Source organism: Channa argus, chromosome 19 (genome assembly GCF_033026475.1).
Source record: "Channa argus isolate prfri chromosome 19, Channa argus male v1.0, whole genome shotgun sequence".
In the NCBI taxonomy this organism is placed as follows: Eukaryota; Metazoa; Chordata; class Actinopteri; order Anabantiformes; family Channidae; genus Channa; species Channa argus.
The window spans coordinates 19,246,672-19,267,061 of NC_090215.1; the positions used below are offsets into that span (position 1 = coordinate 19,246,672).

The 20,390-nt window shown below is 39.7% G+C and overlaps 1 protein-coding gene across 2 annotated transcripts in view; it reads left to right on the forward strand.

Annotated features, from left to right (window-relative positions):
- rps6ka3b (ribosomal protein S6 kinase, polypeptide 3b) overlaps window positions 1-20,390 on the forward strand; it is a 44,989-nt gene that overhangs the window by 3,082 nt on the left and 21,517 nt on the right. For both annotated transcript variants that reach the window (XM_067486875.1, XM_067486874.1), the window contains exon 2: window positions 4,904-4,963. In XM_067486875.1, coding sequence (XP_067342976.1) covers window positions 4,904-4,963 — 60 coding nt within the window. The remainder of the gene's footprint in view (window positions 1-4,903; window positions 4,964-20,390) is intronic.

Here is a 20,390-nt window from a genome sequence, read left to right on the forward strand (position 1 = left end):
CCTGTGTGAAGTGTCACAAGGGTTGCATGGAGAAATGGCTGTGTGTGTGAGTGTGTGTGTGTGTGTGTGTGGGGCTCTGTAAGCAAACCTGATTCACAATTGACTCCAAATGCTCTGAGTAACTGCAGCTGGCTTCTCTTTTTTTTTTTTTTGTCTCCCCTCCAAACAGGCTCATACCTGCTCTCATTGTTCCCATTTTTTTCACCTCTCTATCAGCCAGATACAAACGTGCTCTGCTCAGTAGAAATTAACCCTTGACCCATGTGTAATACCTCTAAGCCTTTTGACATGCAGCGAAACATGTCATTGCAGTGTTTGCTGTCCTACCTGCTCTTCTAGGCCACCACAGGACCAAAAAGCTGTGGAATGAAGATGAAAGGCTTCTGTAGGAGCTTCACCACACGCAGACAGCGTAGTGAGGCTGCTGTTGTCTATTGAAATACACAAAGATGTGTGTGGATCAAACTGCCCTCTGCAGGTTTTCTTACCACACAAAAGACTTGCAAATGGTTTGTTTTAGCCAAGCGACCGTCAAAAACACAAAAATATTCATTTCATACGACAGACTTCACAGAAGAACTTCAAAAATGAATGGTTTGTTAAAAGGCTAATGATTAATTTTAGATTGATGAAATGATTTGCTAAAAGATTTGACAAATGAGGATTTTCTTTACTGATGAATTGTAGGTGTATAAATAATAGAAAGATGTCAGATTATTATACTTTCCAATTTCTTATAGTTAAGTTGAGGAAACTATATTAGATGAAAACGATTGATTTGGAAAAACTGCTTTAGGTCAATGTAATATAGATAAGTTTTAATAAACATTTTAACCAACTTGATGCGACACGACTATATTGTTACATTTTTATGCAGAAAAATGCCGCCTGGGTAAATTGCATTCAACCAATGCATTTTTGTGAGTGCACACAATATTTAAATAGATATATTATAATACTAAATTGGTATTGAAAGCTCCTAAAATTTAACTAAATAGTCAAATTCAACATCCTTTCCAGGTTAAGCAGTGGTGTCGCAGACATTGAAAATGGATTTAACAAAGCTAATGCTCATTATTTTCAGTCTAAGAAGTGAAAGTGGTTTACTAATGTCCTAATTATATTATGGCACATGAAGTCAAGTTAGCTTAAAATATATCTTTTCTTCACACTGAAGTTACTTTATAGTTCAGAGCCTGTACTTCTTCACTTTTACTTGAGTAAAGAAGTGACTCAGTACTTCTGCTTTTTTGCTTTTAAGATGTTGTTGTTACAAAATCTGTAAAGAATGTGTCTACTTTTTTTGTGCCTCTGCAACCAGCAGTGTAAAACTCCAACATTCAGTTTGAAATCTTGTAGAACGTGAGAAACGGTTAAATCCAGCCCTCTGCTGAGCGGAAAGTTGCACTTTTTAACTTGGCAAAATGTTGCCAAGCACCTGGTGAGTAAATAAAGCTGCAACTAATGATTGCTATCAGCCGGAGATTGTTTCCTTATTTAAATATTTGAGCTCAAGTTGACGTCGCATTTTGTTCAATCAATTGTCCCACAACTAATAATTAACTGTAATGTAACACCTGAGAAAAGTAGCAAATTCTCACATTTGAAATTGGAACTATGACAGTTTCAGGTTCAGAAATGTCTTAGGGTAAAACAAAAGGGTCATTTTGGAGTAAAATAACTTTAAGTGTAATGTCTTGCTTTGACTGATAACTTTTATATAGGATGAACAAAGCATTTAATAAAACACATGATACCAGAAATGGAATCAGAAATGATTCCCAGCACTTAACTTTTTCCACATTTTTTTATGTGACAGCCTTATTTCAAAATGGATGAAATTCATTCAAGTTTGGATGGAATTTTAGCGCATTTATTGAATAGCAAAAACGACATAAGTATTCACAGCCTCTGCTTAATACTTTGTTGAAGCACCTTTAGCAGCATTTACAGCCTCAAGTCTTCTTCAGTATGATGCTCCGAGCTTGTCACACCTAGTTTTGGGCAGTTTCTCCCATTCTTCTCTGCAGTACCTCTCAAGCTCCGTCAGGTTCTTGGTCACCCCCCCGTCTAAGGCCCTGTTTCTCGATCACTCAGTTTGGACGGCTGGCCGACTCTAGGAAGAGTTCCGTTTTTTTTCTGTACCCTTCCCCAGATCTGTGCCTCGATACAATCCTGTCTCAGAGGTCTACAGACACTTCCTTGGACTTCATGTCTTTGTTTGTGCTCTGACATCCACTGTTAACTGTGGGACCTTATATAGACAGGTGTATGTTTTTCTTAACCACATCAAATCAGCTGAATTTCCCACAGGTGGACACCAATCAAGTTGTAGAAACATCTCAAGGATGATCAGTGGAAACAGGATGCACCAGAGCTCATTGCAGAGGCTGTGAATACTTATGTACACATGGTTTTTATTTATTTAAATTCTTTATTTTTAATAAATCTGCAAAGATTTTTAACAAACGCTTTCACCTTGTCATCACGGGGTATTGTTTGTTTCAGAATTTGGAGGAAAATAATTAATTTGATCCGTTTTGGAATGAGGCTGTAACATAACACTGTAAGTGAGTGTGACAGAAAAGGGGAAAAAGTCAAGTTGGGCTCCTCTGCATACTTTTGCAGGAGGATACTGGACACTGTTGATTTAATGCCAATGCAGTTGATCATTTTGCACCAGCTGATGAGGAAATGAGAAGCCAGTACTGCTTTAGATGAAAGCGATAGCTGCAGACAAACAATCACAAGTTAGATACTGTCATTGGGGTCTGTCAGAATGATTTTGTCAGCCGTTGGAGAAGAAGTGACTGTGACACTGTGCAGGCAGCTGCTGTATTTTAAAGTCCTTAATGCTCTAATGCTGTCATTTGCCTAAAAACTGCAGCTCTTCTCAGTGTCATTTACACTTTTCAGGACATCGTCATTTGCAAATAATTGTCCATAAATCTGCATTGAAAAGAGCTGCTCCTTACAACTCCACCAACATTTTTGACTTTTCCTTCGTACATCCACAGGTACACTGCAAACAGCAACTGTCAACAGCTAATTCAGCTTAATTTTTAGCAGGAAGTTTGACAATGGCTTGTGGTGCCTTCAACATTTAAAGTTGCGTCGAGTCAGGCAATGGTGTTGGTGGGTGGGTGCAGTTTGCTGAGTTTTGTCAGAGGAGGATCATATAGAGACAAGCTGCTCTCTTTTTATTCATGGATCAGGTTCTGCAGTTCACTCAGAGTTTTTCTCTCCGTCTTTAGCTCTTTTCTCTCTGTCACCTCTCTCTGCATCTTCCTTCCTTTGTCTCATCATTATCCATCACACTGTCTGTCTGCCAGCCATCCGTCTCATCAGTTAACGCTCCCTTTCCTTTTTTTCTCCTCGATCCTTCGCTCTCACCCTGCTGTGCAGATTTCAGGTTCATTCTCCTGATGCTGCACTTACCAGCAAAGTAAATAATCACCATAATCGCTTTTTATTGTTGTTATTGTTTTTGTCAGACAGTAGTATCAGTGCTATCAGTGTCTGAATCACAGCTGTTGTTCCAGCAGGGAAGCAGACAGGCTGCTAATCTGCCTTACGTAATGCTAATTCATATCTGTTGTTTTTATTTTTCCCTTTTGGCCGAGCAGATGAGATGAAAGAGATCTGAGTTCGGTAGCCCTGCTGATAAATGTCACACTCTGGCCGTCTGGGGACTAGTTTTAGTTTGAACTCTTGTTTGATTCTCTTGTCACCGCGAGATCGAGGGGGACAGTGATAAGAGGGTGTCGTAATGAAAGACGCCTGATCATTTAGCAGCTTGGTTAATCTCGCAGTGGATTGAAAGCACAAAACGAAAACAAACCAAGGATGTGGGCAGTGAATAAAGAATGAATCTTTGTGCAGAACTCGATCTACACAGTGGTCCTGCAGCATAGAGCGGCTCATTGCTGTATGAAGGTGGATGGCTGATTCCGTGTGTATCTGTGGTGTTTTATTCATGCTGTTTGTCCAAACACTTTAGCTTTAAACAATGTTTCTTTCACTCCAACAATATTGTGATTGTCATTCGTTATGCACGTGTTTATTATTCACTAGGCTGTCTGCATGGTGTATCCAGCTCTAGCATTGCAGTCTGGTTTGTGCATATCGTATCACTATCTTCTCAAAGGCATAAAATCCACCCTTATTTCCTGTGTTGACTGTCTTCATTCTGTTTCTCCCTATAAACCACCCAATCACCCAATTTCTCACTAGCACAGCATAGCTGACCCACTGGAGGTCGAGGTTTAAAACTCTACTTTAAAGCTGGAAAATGCTGTTCTGTTGTGCTGTGTGATGTCGTTGGACAGATGGTGCAGACAAATTCATTAACTTTGCAATGTATAAGGTAGCTGCACAGTGGAAGCCCAGCTGCCTTTTAATCTTAAAGCCTGTTTAAAAGCCATTTTGCTTTTACCCGGGGACGTACAGACATGCACGCTTCCAGCAGAACGTTCACTACATGTCCTTCTCTGAGGGTGTAGGGTCAGCCATAAATGCCCAAGTGCGGAAAAATTGATAATTAAATCAACATTCTATTGTAATGTCAAAAAAATGCTGCAAAAAACACTTTAAGTGCCATAAAAGTAGACTTTATTGCAGTTGTGTTGCCTTGGATTAGACTCTAAAGGTGTATCGAATAAAGTGGATGCTGTCTGCATCGTTTACAGCAAACACACTCTGCCTGAAACAAGCCCATACAGTCATCTAGAGGTATTTTCCTCTATCACGCGAGCTGCTGTGCAGGTGAACATGTCTCAGCCTGTAGCAGTGACGCTGCTGCTCCCTGGCTGAATCTCACAGGGAACAGTGGCTGAATACACTGTCCCTGCTGTCAATCAAGTGTGTGTTTTAATGTGTGACGTCTCTGTGTGTGTGATTACAGGATGCGCATCACGATGCGGAGGACTCGGTGGGCGAGGACGATTCGATGCCTGCCTGCAACGTAAGTCCACCTCCCGTTCTGAGTTTAGTGTTAACGTCAAACACAGAGGAGGCTCCAGCTTGTGTTTGGTGGTTGCTGTAAGTGTTTCCTGACATTTAGTGGCCTTCAGTTGTAAACACAGCAAGTGCTCTGTTTCGTATTCAGCAGTGTAACACTCTGACCTCACTGATGGGCAGCTGTGTGTGTGTGTGTGTGTGTGTGTGTGTGTGTGTGTGTGAGCTAACCCCAGATACATGAGTCTGACTGGCTGCTATTGATGAGTAAACAGCCCCTCCAGTCATTTGTACACACACGATTCTTTGAATTCTTTTTTTTGTGTGTGTGAGTTTCAGTTACATTCACTCAAAGCAGAGCTCTTCTCTCTTTGATTATTTATCCACTGTTTGAGAAGACTGACGCCTACTCTAGAAAGATAATTGCCGGTATGAAAGAGAAGCTCTGTGGCTCATTGTTAAACTCATGAGTCATCTTACAGCAAAAAAGATCCTCCCTCAGATCCCCTGCTCAGCTCGATTTTATCATTTATTTGTGATGTTCATATTCCAGGAGTTATTTTGGGATGATTTACTCTTTAGGTAAACCCTTCTTCACTTACTTCCTGTGTCCTAGTCTTACTCCATGATGTCATACACCAATTTTTACTTTATTTTGTAGTTTTTAGAACCGATGTTAAAATAAAGTTTTCACTTTTATAAGTGCACTTTATTGATGGCCATTATCTAGTCGATCCCAGTGTTAGGATTCCGCAGTTGGTTTAGTTTTAGACCATTTCAGTGTTTAGCTGGCACTGACTGTTGCTTGCTCCAGCTAAAATGTTCAATGTCTGCAAGGATCAATGTGCCGGCTCCAAGTTGCTGACTGGACTCTGTCAAAGATTGTTTGTAGGTGAAAAGACACATCCCTCTGTCACATATCTTTACAACCAGCAGAATCTCTTGTTGTTCATTCGACTCTTCCCTGGAATCGGGTGAAGAAAGATAAGACTTTATTGTTCTCTTAGAGGGAAATGTAGTTGTTACAGCAGCTCATTATACAACAATACCTGACGAAAAAAAAACGTAGTAAAAAGGAGAGTAGAAGTTAAAGATTGCGGATCTGGGTTTTGATGTTGTATGTGTTTCTTTTAAGGTTAACTCCTTCAAAGCTAACTCCATTAGCACACACATTAATGTCTATTTTGTCAAATTGTTGCCAAATCAACTGAAATATTCTGATATATGGCCCAGGCCTAGCTAAATCTCAGAAATGTCTGGAGGGAATTTCATTACATCTGGCACAAATGTTCATTTGGACTCATGGATGTACTCATTAAAATATGAGTCTGGACAGACACTCAGTTTTCACAATAACTTTATTTGGATTCATTATGAAACTGTTTGCTAGTATTTCTACATGCTGAAGAACTAAATACTCAATTTCAGTGTATTTTAACAATTAATATTTAGGTTTGTTTACTGAGATCTTTATGGAGACGTCGTTCATATTTGCAGCTGTGTTACTTACTCTGTTTACGTTCTGCACTGCATTAAGTGGATATAGTGTCCATGAACTTTATTGCTTTTCCATTTTGAACCAACTACATCTGCCTAGAAATACCATATGTTAGGATTCAGCTGCTGTTGTTTACAGTTTTCAGAATACATTTATAACACTCTTTGTGTCCTGTCTCCATCAGTCAGAGAACGGAATATGATTACCGAAGTCCCCACTGATGTTTTCTCAATCTAATTTTCAGTTCATTTCAGCGAGAGCTTCAAGTGCACTGAACATGTTTGATACTGTGACATCTGTCAGATTAAACTAAAAATTGAATCTGACCTGATGGATTTGACAACTTTGGTTTGGCAAATCCCAATCAGATGAAATGATTTTGTTTGCTTTGCTTCATGTCTGTCCAACAGCTAATCTGTAAACTGTCTTATTCCCTAACTGACAAAAGAGCAGCAGACACAGCTGGAGTTTAGTAAAATGAGAATGACTTTCGACTGGAGCTGAACCGATGAACTGTGGGAAAATCGGCTTGACATTTGAATATTAATGGTAACATTTGCGTCACGCTGCACACAGAAAACTAGGATGCAGTGAACTGTGTCTTTTAAACAAGGAGCTTGTTTCTGGATTCAATTGACTGTGCACCTTTTCTATTATTAAACAGTTTCAACTTTCCTTGATACCTTTACTCAGTAATGTATATTACCGAAACAATAAGGTGTGCAGGTCCGGACGTAAATGAGCTCCTTCCCATCTGAGTGTTTTTTTTTTTTAAACAAATCATTTATATATAAGACATTATCAGGCTTAGAACAACAAAGTCCTGGACTTTCCATTAACGTCATGGATTTTTACACAATCTACCCTCCCTCAATTATTGCGTGACTTTGTAGGAATAATTGTCATCGTGGTTTGGAATCACTGGTGAACAGTGTACGGTATCTTGCCTTCCACAAACCAGAATCTGCCTTCGATCCGGAGGGTCTTCCTATTCTCACAGCGCGTGTGCGTGTGATTACGTGTTGGCGGAAGGGCAGCTGCATGCATCGATTTTTAAATGCAGTGGAGATGGGTTACCGATTGACCGTCTGAGAAGAGCTGAGCACCCATTACCTCACTCTCCAGGGTCTGCAGTGCACACACTCACTCAACCTCTGAGGCTAGAAGTAGATGTGCAAACAGTACGAACAATATGTTGTGTGCATGCGTGTGCAAGCTTGAATGTATTACAGAGCTGTTAATGAGTGAGTTAGATTGTTCCACCAACTCTAACTGACTGTGTGCGTGTGCATATCTTTCTGTAGTTTTGTGAACAAATTTGAGTTTTGTACCATTCACTTAATCGTGGTTAACAGCTGTTAACATTGGCATAAAAATGTAAATCAGAGGGTCCACTTTCATGTGTAATAGGCTTTGACAAAGCTCATAATTCTATACAACTGGAGAAATCAAATTAATTTTGTGTTACAAAATATTGTTACTGCTGCAACTAAATCATATTTTCAAACTACATTTAATAGTTGTTCTATAAAACATCACATAAACAACAAATGATGGTTAAATTGCAGTCACTTTTTGCTAGAACCTCAAGATGCAGCTATTACTGTAAATGCTAACCAACTCCCCAGGACCTAAAGATTGTTTTTAACTTATTAGTCAAGGAAAATCAGAACTAAAGTAAAAGGTGGCCTAAAATATCTGCTGGGAATCAAAATGGTTACCTTATCACAACATGAAATCCTGTTACTAAATATATTCCTTTGTGTAACACTACTGATGCCACGGTCTTTTCCCCCCATTTCCTGTTACATGCAAGTGCTCCATCTTGAAATACACAACAAAAAAATAAAAAATAAAAAAATACTCAAAATTTGTATAAATAGTACCATGAACAAATCTGTATGTACTTTCACAAATGTCATCACACGTGAAGCTTATAGAAACACAGACACACAGCTCAGCACTCACATCCAATTAGTACAAATCCTTACACCTACATCACATTCAAGTCTGCTGCTCATTGTTGAGTTGATAACACACACTCATCGTCAGTGATAATATGAATGCACGAAGGCAACACATTCATTTCACACACTGACTCCACTGCTCATTGTCACAGGAACACACACACACACACCGTTGATGCCCCCAGCGAGGCAGAAATGTTAGGCAGCGTTAGGAACATCACTGCTCTCTGATGGACCAACTAACATCTGCTACCATCTGCTGCTGCTAAGCTGTGTGTGTGTGTGTGTGTGTGTGTGGAGGGGGTGGGGGGGTATCATGTTTGGCCACAAGATGAGGTCAGTTCGACTTTAACCTAGACACAGACACACACACATGGGTTTGGGGTTTTGGGGGTTTGATGTGTATGAGTCCCTGTTTCTCCTGTTTCTCCAAGTCTTATACACATTTTGTTGGGTATTTGTACTCTGTACACAAACTGCATATAGATCCAGTGAGGTCTGAAAGTCTGAGTCCACATATAACACCTGGAAATAATCAGAAAGTTTAATCATTTACAGACACACTAGGTTCTGACATCTAAATTAAAGAGGAAATATTTCATGTTTTGCTATTTTTGTAGGGCAGAAATAAACCTGTAGCAAATCCACTGAAGCAGACATTCACATTACGCCTGGGTGGGTTTAATCGACCTATAATAGTTTTTTTATTTTTATTATTTTTAATAAATCAAACTGCAGCCATTGGTTTTGGGATTGTTAAAAATATGCCCGACCTCGTGTTTCCACCAAAGCACCTCTGGCTATTTAGCACTGCGAAAGTGGGGAAGCTCAAAACTAAGTGAAAGTGTCAGAAATCCGACTGCTGCTCTAAGTAAAGAAAAACCTTTTGAGCATCAGGCTACGTCTTGTTTGCAAGGGGGCAGCGTGTGGCTCTAATACACATTATGGAGACTGGATCAGTTGTAGCTAAAGCAGGTTTAGGTAGAACGAAAGTCACCACTTTATCAAATTTTGTTCACTCAGAGAAAGTAAAACATGCAAGATTCCAGAGTAAGGCTGAGCATTAGTGGTCTCAGAGGAGGAGCTGCTGTCTCTAAAAGCACCCCCACCCCAAAGTGGCTTAGAGACTCCTACGTCTTATGTCTTCGGGAAAGTATGGACATTACGCTTGAATACTTGATGATTCAGTTGCATCTGACAAATAAGTTCACTACTACGGTATGTTTGAAACCTGCGAAACAAATTGGTGAAGAAATTTCTGTTTTAAATTACAAAATGAAACCAGTGTTTTGTTTCCTGCTTTAAATTTTAAATGTGTACTGAAAAACGGCAATTCCCCTGTGTGTGTGTGTGTGTGTGTGTGTGTGTGTGTGTGTGTGTGGGTTTTGTTTTTTCTTTTCTTTAGTAATGTTGTTTCTGTCTAACTTTTACCTTTTTATTGTTTTAAGAAAAGTTAAGTTTTCCCCTGGACAGCATTTTTTGCTGTATCTAACATTTTGGAAGCTGAATAACCAGATGAAGACAAAAAGATATTAACAGATTAAATGATATTAGAAGTAGCCATTAGTTGCCATCCTGGACATATAGATTCACACCAGGAACATAATGATAAAGAGCATCTGCCCACGGTGACATTGCACATGAACCAGCTGCACGTGCGGCTCATTTTTGCTGCAGCAGACAAATGTAATATAACATAAGCAGTAAATAGTAAAACACACATAACCTGCCGCAGCTGCAAACACGCAGTATAATGAATTCTGACACACGTGGACTCTAATTTCCTCTTTAGCTGCTGATTCCTGACAGATTACCTAAGGAAGACTAAATTATTAATTATTCCCCAAGAAAAAGGCCTTTATCGTAAATGCTAAAATGTAATGGATTTCTTTATTAGTGAAGTCATTTTTCAGACTTTATAAATCACTGCACTGTCTCCTCTGGGTGTGTGTGTGTGTGTGTGTGTTGGTTGTGTACGTAGCTCTTGCTGGCAGATGGTGTTTAATCTTCTTCGGCCATCTGGACTGACTTTCTCTGGCGTCTTTTAAACGCCCACAAACACACACACACACGGCACTAACTCTACTCTCTTATTCAACGTGCTCAGGTGAACATGTGTGTGAGTGTGTGTGTGTGTGTGTGCATCTGCGAGGTATCAGATAGACTAGACATTCCTCGGAAACAACTAATCCTCTTTAGATGGTCACAACTTCTGAACTAGGAATGGGAAACTCTGTTATTCTGTGTGTGTGTGTGTGTGTGTGTGTGTGTGTGTGTGTGTGTGCGCGCGCCCATCTAGACAAACAAAAGGGCAGAAAAACAAAAGTCCTCAGTTTGGGACATTGTGTTAGTTACTATTTAGTACTAGGAGCTATTTTAGTGTTTGGGTTTGGCACTCAGTGGTTATTTGTCTGCATCTGTGGTCATCTGTGTGTGTGTGTGCGCGATGGAAAGAGGGAGGAAGTGTGTGCACTCAGGCCTAAACACCTAAAATGGAAACCTCCTCTTCACCACCAGGCCAGAGTGAGTATTGATGGTTGCAGAGAGAGAGAGAGAGAGAGGGAAAGAGGAAATATTGATTGATAGGAAGAGGCATAGTGTGTGTGTGTGTTTGTTTGTTTGTTTGTGTGAGTTTGGTCTTTGTGTATTTTAGAAAGAAGAGGCACGTAAAAAGGGAGCTAGAGGAAGAAGAAGACAAATACTTGTGTCCTCCCAGTTTTGTCCGGATCAGTCGCTGCATTCCTCAGTGGTAATAAGTGTGTGTGTGTGTGTCCGTGTTGTGAACGAGGCATTGTGGATTTTGCCATTGTGAGGTCACGGGGTGGTGATGTAATCTGTGTAACTCGGCGCCGGTTTTCCTGAACACAGCTCTCTCTCCAGGAACAGAGCAACAACTTACTAGCATACAGCACAGTGCAGGATGCTTTCAAAATAATACATAATAGTTTTTGTTTTTCATTTCACTTCCTATAAAGTATACAGAAATAAAACCAGCGTGACCTCTCGTTGTGTTCCATTCTGCCACTGAACACAGTTTCACAAGGTATTTGACAGTAAAACTGCTACAAGCATCTTCAAACTTGCCACAGTTCTTCTGTAGATGTTTCTTCACTGCATTCAAAACAATGGAAAGAATATGGCCCATTTAGAAATGTTGTTCTTTTGTCTTCGTGATGTAGTTGGGAGTTAGTCAGGATGTTGATTCCACAGACATTTCTACTTCAGTCACTTTAAACAATCAGTGCACTCAGGTGATCCGGAAGTGTGACTTCTAAAACCAACTGGCTGCCCCAGTTGTGATTTGGGTGAGTTAGTTTACAGGTGGTGAATATTCATGCATTTTTCACGTGTTCAAGTAATCAGCATTACCTTAAGACATTTGTTTTATTTTCTTAAAGCTCATCCTTTTAAACGATTAACTGTTAAAAACTTCACAAACACGCAGTCTGTCTGTCAGTTTCCACCGGACGAGGAGGAGGAGGAGGAGGAGGAGTGGGGAGTTTCCCTGTATGTTCACATACAGAGGAAGACGAAGGAAAGAGAGGAGGAAGAAGAATGCCGGAGCCTCCACCCCCCACTTGAGTGTGTCTGACCTCACCTGGAATTTAACGCACAGACACTAACCCAACATGTCTTTTCCATCCTCCTCCACCAAGTCTGTGTTGTCTCACACTCTTACAGATCCTCCTTTTATCATAGTTTGACTGTGACTCTTCCTTTTCTGTCCTTTTCTCTTCATTCTCTCTGTTCTTCTGTACCTTCTATCTCATGTCCTTCTTCCGTTCTTTCCTGTCCTTCCTCTTCTTATCTCTGGACTTTGATTTCCCCCTATTCAGTTTTACTGTTCCACAATCCTCCTCTCATCCTCTTCCTGTCTTTACTTTTTTCTAAACGTTCCTTTTCTCTCCTCTCATGCTCTCACTTTATCTTTTTTCTTTTCCCTGTCCTTTATTCTCTTAACCTTGCTATACTTATTATTATCTTCTTCTTCTCTATACTCCACTCATTTCCCTTATTCTTTGATTTCCATTCCATTGCCCTTTTCTTTCTTGATTCCTATATTTTCATGTTCCTGTTTTTTCTTTTTTCATTCGTTTCCCTTTAAGCACCTTTGTCTTTCCATTTCCTTTCTTTTTCTTTCTTTAGCTGATCTCTGCTAAGCCCTTTAATTTGTGTTTCTTTTCCTTACTTGCCCCCTCCTTCCTTTCCTTCCTTTCCTTCCTTTCCACAAGTCTGTCTTCTTTTTCTTACTTTTCATTAATTTATCTTTCTCCTCTTCTCTCCCCTCTCATTTCCTGTTATGCTATTTTCTTTTTCGAATTTTTCCTTGTCTAACCTGCTCTTCTTTTATTTCTTTTTTTCCCTCTAATCTCCTTATCTCATCCCTCCTATTCCATCCTCTCCTTTCAACATCCCTCCTATTTCCATTCTGCAGGTATTATTTGTTGTATTGTTTCTCCCCTGCTGATTGTGTCAACTCCATAACCTTTTCTGTGTCTTGTGTTGATTAGAGAGACGATACATTTACAGACCAGTGGGAAATCACAGTATCATAGCTCAGAGGGCCTCCACTCATGAAAAAAACATTTGGATACATTTATTATACAATGCAGCACACACACACCACAGTTTCAAAGTTTGTCGTATTCACTGTTTCCTCCCTGTCCCTGCAGTGACACATGGTAAGTTGTGTGTAGCTGGCAGGGGGCCTCCAAGGACAGATGTGTGCCTTCCTGTGCAGATGTTGTTGCCAGGGAAACAATGACAGGACATGCTTAAATGACAAACAGCTGGAGGGTTTTCCTGTGTCTGCGTGTGTGTGTGTGTGTGTGTGTGCGTGCGTGTGTGTGTGTTTCCCTTTGCGCAACGCACTGTAACAAGGTCATTAGTTAATCAATTTAAGCAGCATAGAGATGTGTGAGAAGTGTGATAAACACACTTTTATGTCCTGTCAGAAACAGAGAAAAGCAGGTAGAACACACAGACTATGTCTATAACAGAACAGACTGTGGTTTGCTGCCTGTCTGTATTTGTATCCTTGTTCACACAGACTCTTTGGGATTCCCATAGTCTCAGGCCCGTTTCTGAGGACAACGTTAGGAGCATTCAGCCTCGGACATTATCCAAAGTGGCCTTTCACACATGTAACTCACAGTGGCAGACCGCCCGAGTGAGAAGAGTCCGCAGGTGGGAAAGTAAGCTGGATTTCCTTGTGTGATCAGTGAGCAAAGGAGGCACAATGTAATATAAAACCTGATCTGTGGTAAACTGTGTTTTATTTACAGCACATCAGAGTCATGCATCTAATTAAAAAAATAAAAGGTTCAATCACTTGACCACAGCAGCTGTTGAGTGATCATCAACACATTCCTGTGTGTGTTTGTGTGTGTGTGTGTGTGTGTGTGTGTGTGTGTGTTTCACCTCTAGCATGGTGCTGTGATTCGACATGCATCTTTGGCAACAGAGTGAAATAATTTCTGAACTCTCAGCCTTTATAACATTTACATGGGTACTGGCCTGGCAGGGCCGCCATGCTCATGTGAGGTTACGTTCCCGATCTGTCTGCTTTTTGAGGACTCGTGGGTGGGTACGGTGGGGTATGAGGGACGTGGTTAATGTTGTGACATCGTACAAACACTTCTCATGAAAGAAAAACAAGCGTTATGCAGTTGAAAAGTTCAGGATTGAGTGTTTAGTTTAGTTTTTCAGAACGTTGTGTAGATGAGGTGCTAAACCATCCAGACCCTGACTGATATTAGAAAAGTAGAAGCCAAATAATGAACATTACATTTCCAGTTTCCAGTTCATCAGGGCCCAACAGCTCTGCATTAAACCATCCTTCATGTATATGTATTTGAGTTTGTTTGTTTTTTTGTGCATTTTCAATATAACGTGGTTACTCAACACTTCTGTAAATGTGCCAGTGTCAGTGAAACGGCAAATTTATAACCGATGCCTCTCCGTCAAATCATTTAAAACAACAAGAAAACACATAACATACAAGACAAGCAAGACCAGGCATGAAGCAAGAATAAAGCACAAAGCCTACAGTGTTAAGGCAAACAATGGCTACAGTTACAACACATGAAACAAAATGGACTTTCTAGAGAGCTGTTGGTTCAGCTATGTGAACATTTCGGGTGCTGAAGTTTGCATTCGGCACAGATGTGTTTCTGTTGTTGAGCCTGGGAAGTGACTGTGCATAGTCAGATCTGTGAGTGTTTGAGCAGTGACACAGTTTATGTTTCAGCTCTGTACACCACTACAGGGGATTTACAATGAAACAGTCCAGATGTGCTCTAAGTACAGACTGGCAGCTTGAATTCAAGGGTTTGGTCAAACATACTGTGTGTACCATGTGGGAGTTAAAGCCTTTATAGTCTTTGTAAGCAGACCACTAACTGTAGGCTTAACAGTAAATGGACTATGTGCTGCAGGTGTGTTTTATTGTTTTACTACCTCATCAGTTTATTCACAGGTACTCGGACAAATGCCTCATTTGAAATCAGCTCAGACATTTGCATTTGGATATTCTAATGTCTGCTTTATGAAATCAGACATCAATATTCATGAAAAACGAGCAGCTGCCATATTCTGCACATTAGGTAATGCTTGCTAATGCTACATTTTCAAAAAGGAGAAACAATGAATAATTTCTCTTTTCATAGATCCAGAACCTTTGATATCTCCCACGACACCACAATGCTTGTTCTTGTTTAAGAGCTGGATTATAATCCTGCACACATACATTGTTGATAATACGTTGATCATGTTCGTATGTGCACATGTTCATGTATGATGTTATTGAAGGACTCTAAATAAAACTGATATATTTCTGTGGGAACCAGGTTGTGCAGGGCTGGGATGGCTTACACTCTCACATGTTGCATATTTGTATATGTTGTAATTAAGAGGCTTGATTGGCAACAGATGAAGCCCTTTGATTCTCTCTAATGAGGGGAGGGGGAGGGGGGGGGGGGGAAGAGAGATGCAGGAGTGAGTGAGACAGAGGTGAAGCGAGTTGTAGACAGGATGGGGGGGGGGGGGGGGGGGGGGGGGGGGGGGGGGGGGCAGACAGTGGTTCTACTGTCCGACAGATCACAGTAAAGTGTATCTGTTATGAACCGATTGCCATGTCAACAAGGTTGCCATGGTGACAAAGTTAAAGCAGCCCCCGCCCCCTGTTTGTGTGAGTGTGTGTGTGTCTTTCTCTTTTTTTAACTCTCATTTAGTTTCTCTTTTTTTCCTCTCTTTCCTTTTTCGCTTTCTGATTCTTTCTTTCTTTCTCTCGCTCTCCCTCCCTCTCAATGAAACCGTATTAAGATGAGAATAAAGGTCATTGAACTCTTGTAAGAGCAGCACATTCTCACATTTGGGAACTTGAAACTGTCTAGTTTGGCTGGAAATAAAATTGGTCACTGAAAAGAAAACTATAATCGGATTTTAACTTTGTTTCTGAGAATTAATTTTTCCGTCAGTTTGGTAAAGAGCCATGAGCGACCTTAGAAATATTTCACCAGTAAATCCTGGTGTAGGTGTTAAAGCATTTTGTGACATAACGTTTTCAGGATCTTGGCTTGTTCAGGGTCACTGACTCAGTTCAAGTTACTGTGAAAAAGAGAATTTGTTAAAACATCTCATCCAAGAATTTTGAATGAAGAAACATGATACACACACACACACACACACATTTATTGTTAGTTTCAGTTTGTGTTAATATGATTGCTTTAGAAAAAAAAACCATCCTCCTTAACTGCTTAACCATTATGCAATGCTGGGGAAACTACTCATTTCTGTTTCTTGTCATATATTGATCTCGAGCTCACGGTTTGAAAACTACAAAATAATTTAGCTCTGTCATTGGAAACTGTATGATTTACCAAAACACACACACGTTTTTATGGACAATACAAAAAATTGATCATTTGTAAGACTTTTTTTTTTCTTCCATCTTTTGCACTGATGACTCAGCCAGAAAGGTTTTCTTCAACCAAACTTCCAACTTACACTTCGCTTTGTCCCCTGAATCCACTCAGTCTAGTTCACTGTGTGCAGCCTTTGGTGGATCAGTTAACAGCAGAGTGAAGGAGAGGTCACACACACCTTCATCTAATGCTGCTGAGACTGGGTGTGTGTGTGTGCAGAGCAGTGATTGAGGATTTTGTCTTGCCAGCTCCTGAATTAATGATGATGTCCTCCCTCTGCTCTTCCTCATGTATACTTAATGCTCCCTCACTCTGTACTTTAAAGTTTGGCCTCGGCTGCAAATCATATCCACCTCTCTCTTTCATCAGATACCCTCTTACATCTCTCATATTATTTCATCTGTCTCCCTTTTTTGTCTGTGTCTTACTGTTGTTTAGGTTTTTAGTTTTTGTTTAGTTTTTTTGTGTTCAGTTTTCTTCACCCATCCTTAAACCTTTTTATACATTTTTGCAAGTGTTTTGATTTGTCTGCTAAATAACCTTATGGAATAAAGGTGATGATACAGTTTCTCAAAAAAAGTTCCCAGAAAATTTTCTCTGTCATAACAAACATAATTATTTCAATATGAAATGGCCTCATTTGTGATTTATTTGTATTGCTTGCTTTAATTCAAGTAATACAAAATATGAATTAATTATTAAATAGATGGTGTACACACACACACACACACACACACACACACACACACACACACAAAAAACGAGGAACTCGGTGCATCAGTTTGGAGAACATGACAAAGTTCCTCCCGTTTGAAAGTGTCTATTGATATAAATGGGAAGAGAAAAACTGTAGAAACTGTAATCGCAGTACAACGGTTTACTGTCATCAGTGTTGAAGAAAGGCTTCGAATTCACAAAATTCAAAGCTCGAACCTTTTAATCTAAAAATGCAAATGATAAATTTTCTGACAAGCGGCTAATCGGTGCAGCTGTAGTGAGCTCAGAAATATTTTTTTTATTTCTTGTGTTAAAAGTGCTTAATATATTTTTCATATATTTGGAACTGTCAGATCTCCTGTGGCTGTGTGTCTTTTGTGTATATGTGTTATTTGATCCTTGATCAAGGCCAATGGAAATGCAATTTATACCTCCAACCTGATAAATCAAACGTGTTTGCATGTGTGTATGTGTGTGCACGCGTGTGTGCGTGTGTGTGCGTGTGTGTGTGTTGCCCATCCGGCCTGTTAATTTGATTGCGTAACGGGCTTAGGAGGGACAGATTGTCTGGAATGGAATCCCGTTCAGTCAATCCATGAAAGCTGCTGCCATGGAGAAGCTTCCACACAAACACACATACAAAGACGTTCGAAGACACACAACATATTGACATTTGAGGCATTCGCCGGATGCTCTTAACCACGGAGACTTACACGAGAACAATAATAATAAAACTGGTATCTAAGAACTATGTATGTTAACAAACTAAGTTTGTATTCTCTAAGTCTTCAAACTGAGCTTTAGCTTTGAGCATTAACACATTCTACATCCTAAAAACTGCGTTACATGAACCACTGCAGTATATCCTACAGTAGAACACTATAAATTATACAGGTTGTTTATCCCTAAACCTTTGTTGAGCACCAGCAAGTAGCCTGATCCAATGTTCGTCATTAGTTTGAAATCTGTTTCATATTTCTTCTCCTGCTTTTTGGTGTTAATCCTGTTACTTGATGGCAACAAACAAAATGTAATTTACGTTTAAGATTGTAAATTACAGAAATGTGTTTAGCAGCTATTCCTTTGTTGGACAAATTGCACACTAACATAATAATAAGATTGTTGGTGAAAACCACCAGCTCAAGCTTTAATGTTGGATACATAGTTGTTCCACATTATACAGTCACTATGTTGGTATTATATAGAAGGATCTTCCATTAGTCAACCAGGGTGTGTCATATGCACACACACACACACACACACACACACACACACACACGCACAAACAAACAATAGATATATGAATGGTTGTGTTATTACCAAAGTTGCACCTGCATCTATTTTTACTACGGCATTTAATAAAGGATATGCAAGTGATGCTGGAAATGTAGCATCACATTTCACTCATTTCCTTTCTGCTCCTCACACACACACACACACACACACTGACACAGTAGCACTTGTTATACGTTGCTCTAATAAACCCGTTCACTGACAGGTACCTTTTCAAGCCAAGCACTGTAATTCATTAACACAATGACACTTCTCAGCTAAAGGTTGCTGAATTGAACATCCTTCTGTTAATGAATGAATTTATTTGCTTAGCTTATAAATACAGACTCCATTGCTTTAATGGTCCATGGAAACACTTTATTATACTGCATTAATTAAGTATTGATCTGCTCATTATATTCTTGATAATTTAATCATTTTAGTCAATGAACTGGCCACTGTCGTTTCCCAGAGTCAGAACGGGGTCTATACAAGCAACAGACCTAAACTCAATATGCACTTTAGTTTTATACATAAGACAAAGAAAAGCAAAAGGTTTTCACAGTTTGTAAGCTGAAGGAGCTAATGTCTTTGCTTGGAAAATAGGTGACTACTCTTTAAATAATTAAAAAATATGATATTGCTACTTCAAGTGTTTGTGCTTGTTTTCCTTATTTGAAGTTTTAATAATTGATTGTTATTTGGCAAAAGAAGTCAAGTTGAAATATTAAAACATACATCCTAAACCCATTTTGTTAGCAGTTGTCATTTTATTATTTAGAAATCCAGCAGCACAGTAATTCAGCGTGGTGTTTGTGTCCATTTGATGAAAATATATCCAGTATTCTGCTTTTCTATTGCTCTGTGTTTGATCCTTATCCACTGGTCTTTAGCTGCCAAACAGTTCACCAGCTGGTCTCTGACTGTGTCTGTCTTCTTCTACATAGCAGGTAGTGAAAAGTGGATTTGTATTGTTTTTCTTTCTTTTTTTTTAAGCTAATAATAATGATATTGAGAATATTTGACAGCACTATAGGGGAGTGGTTAGTGCTGCCGCCTCACAGCTAGAAGGCCCTTGGTTTGAATCCCAGGCCGGCTGCAGCCTTTCTGTGTGGAGGGTGGACATTCTCCCCAAGCTTGTGTGAGTTTCCCATTTCCTCCTGCATTTTAGATTAATTGATGACCCTAAATTGCCTGTGAATGTGAGCGTGAATAGTTGTGTGTGTGTGTGTGTGTGTAGTTGCTGTGTTAGGCCTTAGCTCGACTGGCAACCTGTCCAGAGTGTCCCCTGCCTCTCAGGCTCCGGCCTGAACAGGCTAAGCGGTTGAGAAAATGGATCGATGTTAGGTATCATACACCAAAACATCAATCAAAGAGCAAGTAGAGAAAATATAAATTACAATGAAAAGATGTCAGATGTTCTACATTCTACATCAGTAATTCCCTAAAAACATGTTGCTCTATGTTTTTGAACCGGTCCACTTTTTTCCTCAGTGGTGTGTGTGGAAACCAGTGCAGTGTCAGGGAAGGCGACAACAGGTGGAAGTAATCCAAGAAATGTCAAACGTCCTGTCGACAGTCTACACCAGCATTGTGTACATTGTGTTTGTGAATGGAGCAGGAGGGCTTTTGTGACAGGTGGAGGTTTTGGGGTGGGCACTATGTGAGTCCACATCATAGTGGGCTTTTTGGAACATTTGCTTTGTGTTTCTGTGCATCACTGTTTGATAGATAATTGCCTGGCTGACTAAATGTTAAGGAAATCAATGTAGTATTAATTGTTCAAGATATTTCAAAAACATGTTAACTTTTAAATAAAGATTTTTACAATATATATATATTTTTTTTTTTCGGACGTGACATTTCAGAGAGGTGTTTATTGCTACTGCGATGTATGTGTTAACAGCAGCTCCCAGGTTTGTAGGACGGTTGAAAATGGCCGAGAATTAATACATGAACGTTACTTTGCAATGAATTTATGGTCATAAAATCAGGTTACAAATTAACTGATATTTCTGGCAGGAATTTGCATGTTAAGGGCCATTTTGCAAAACC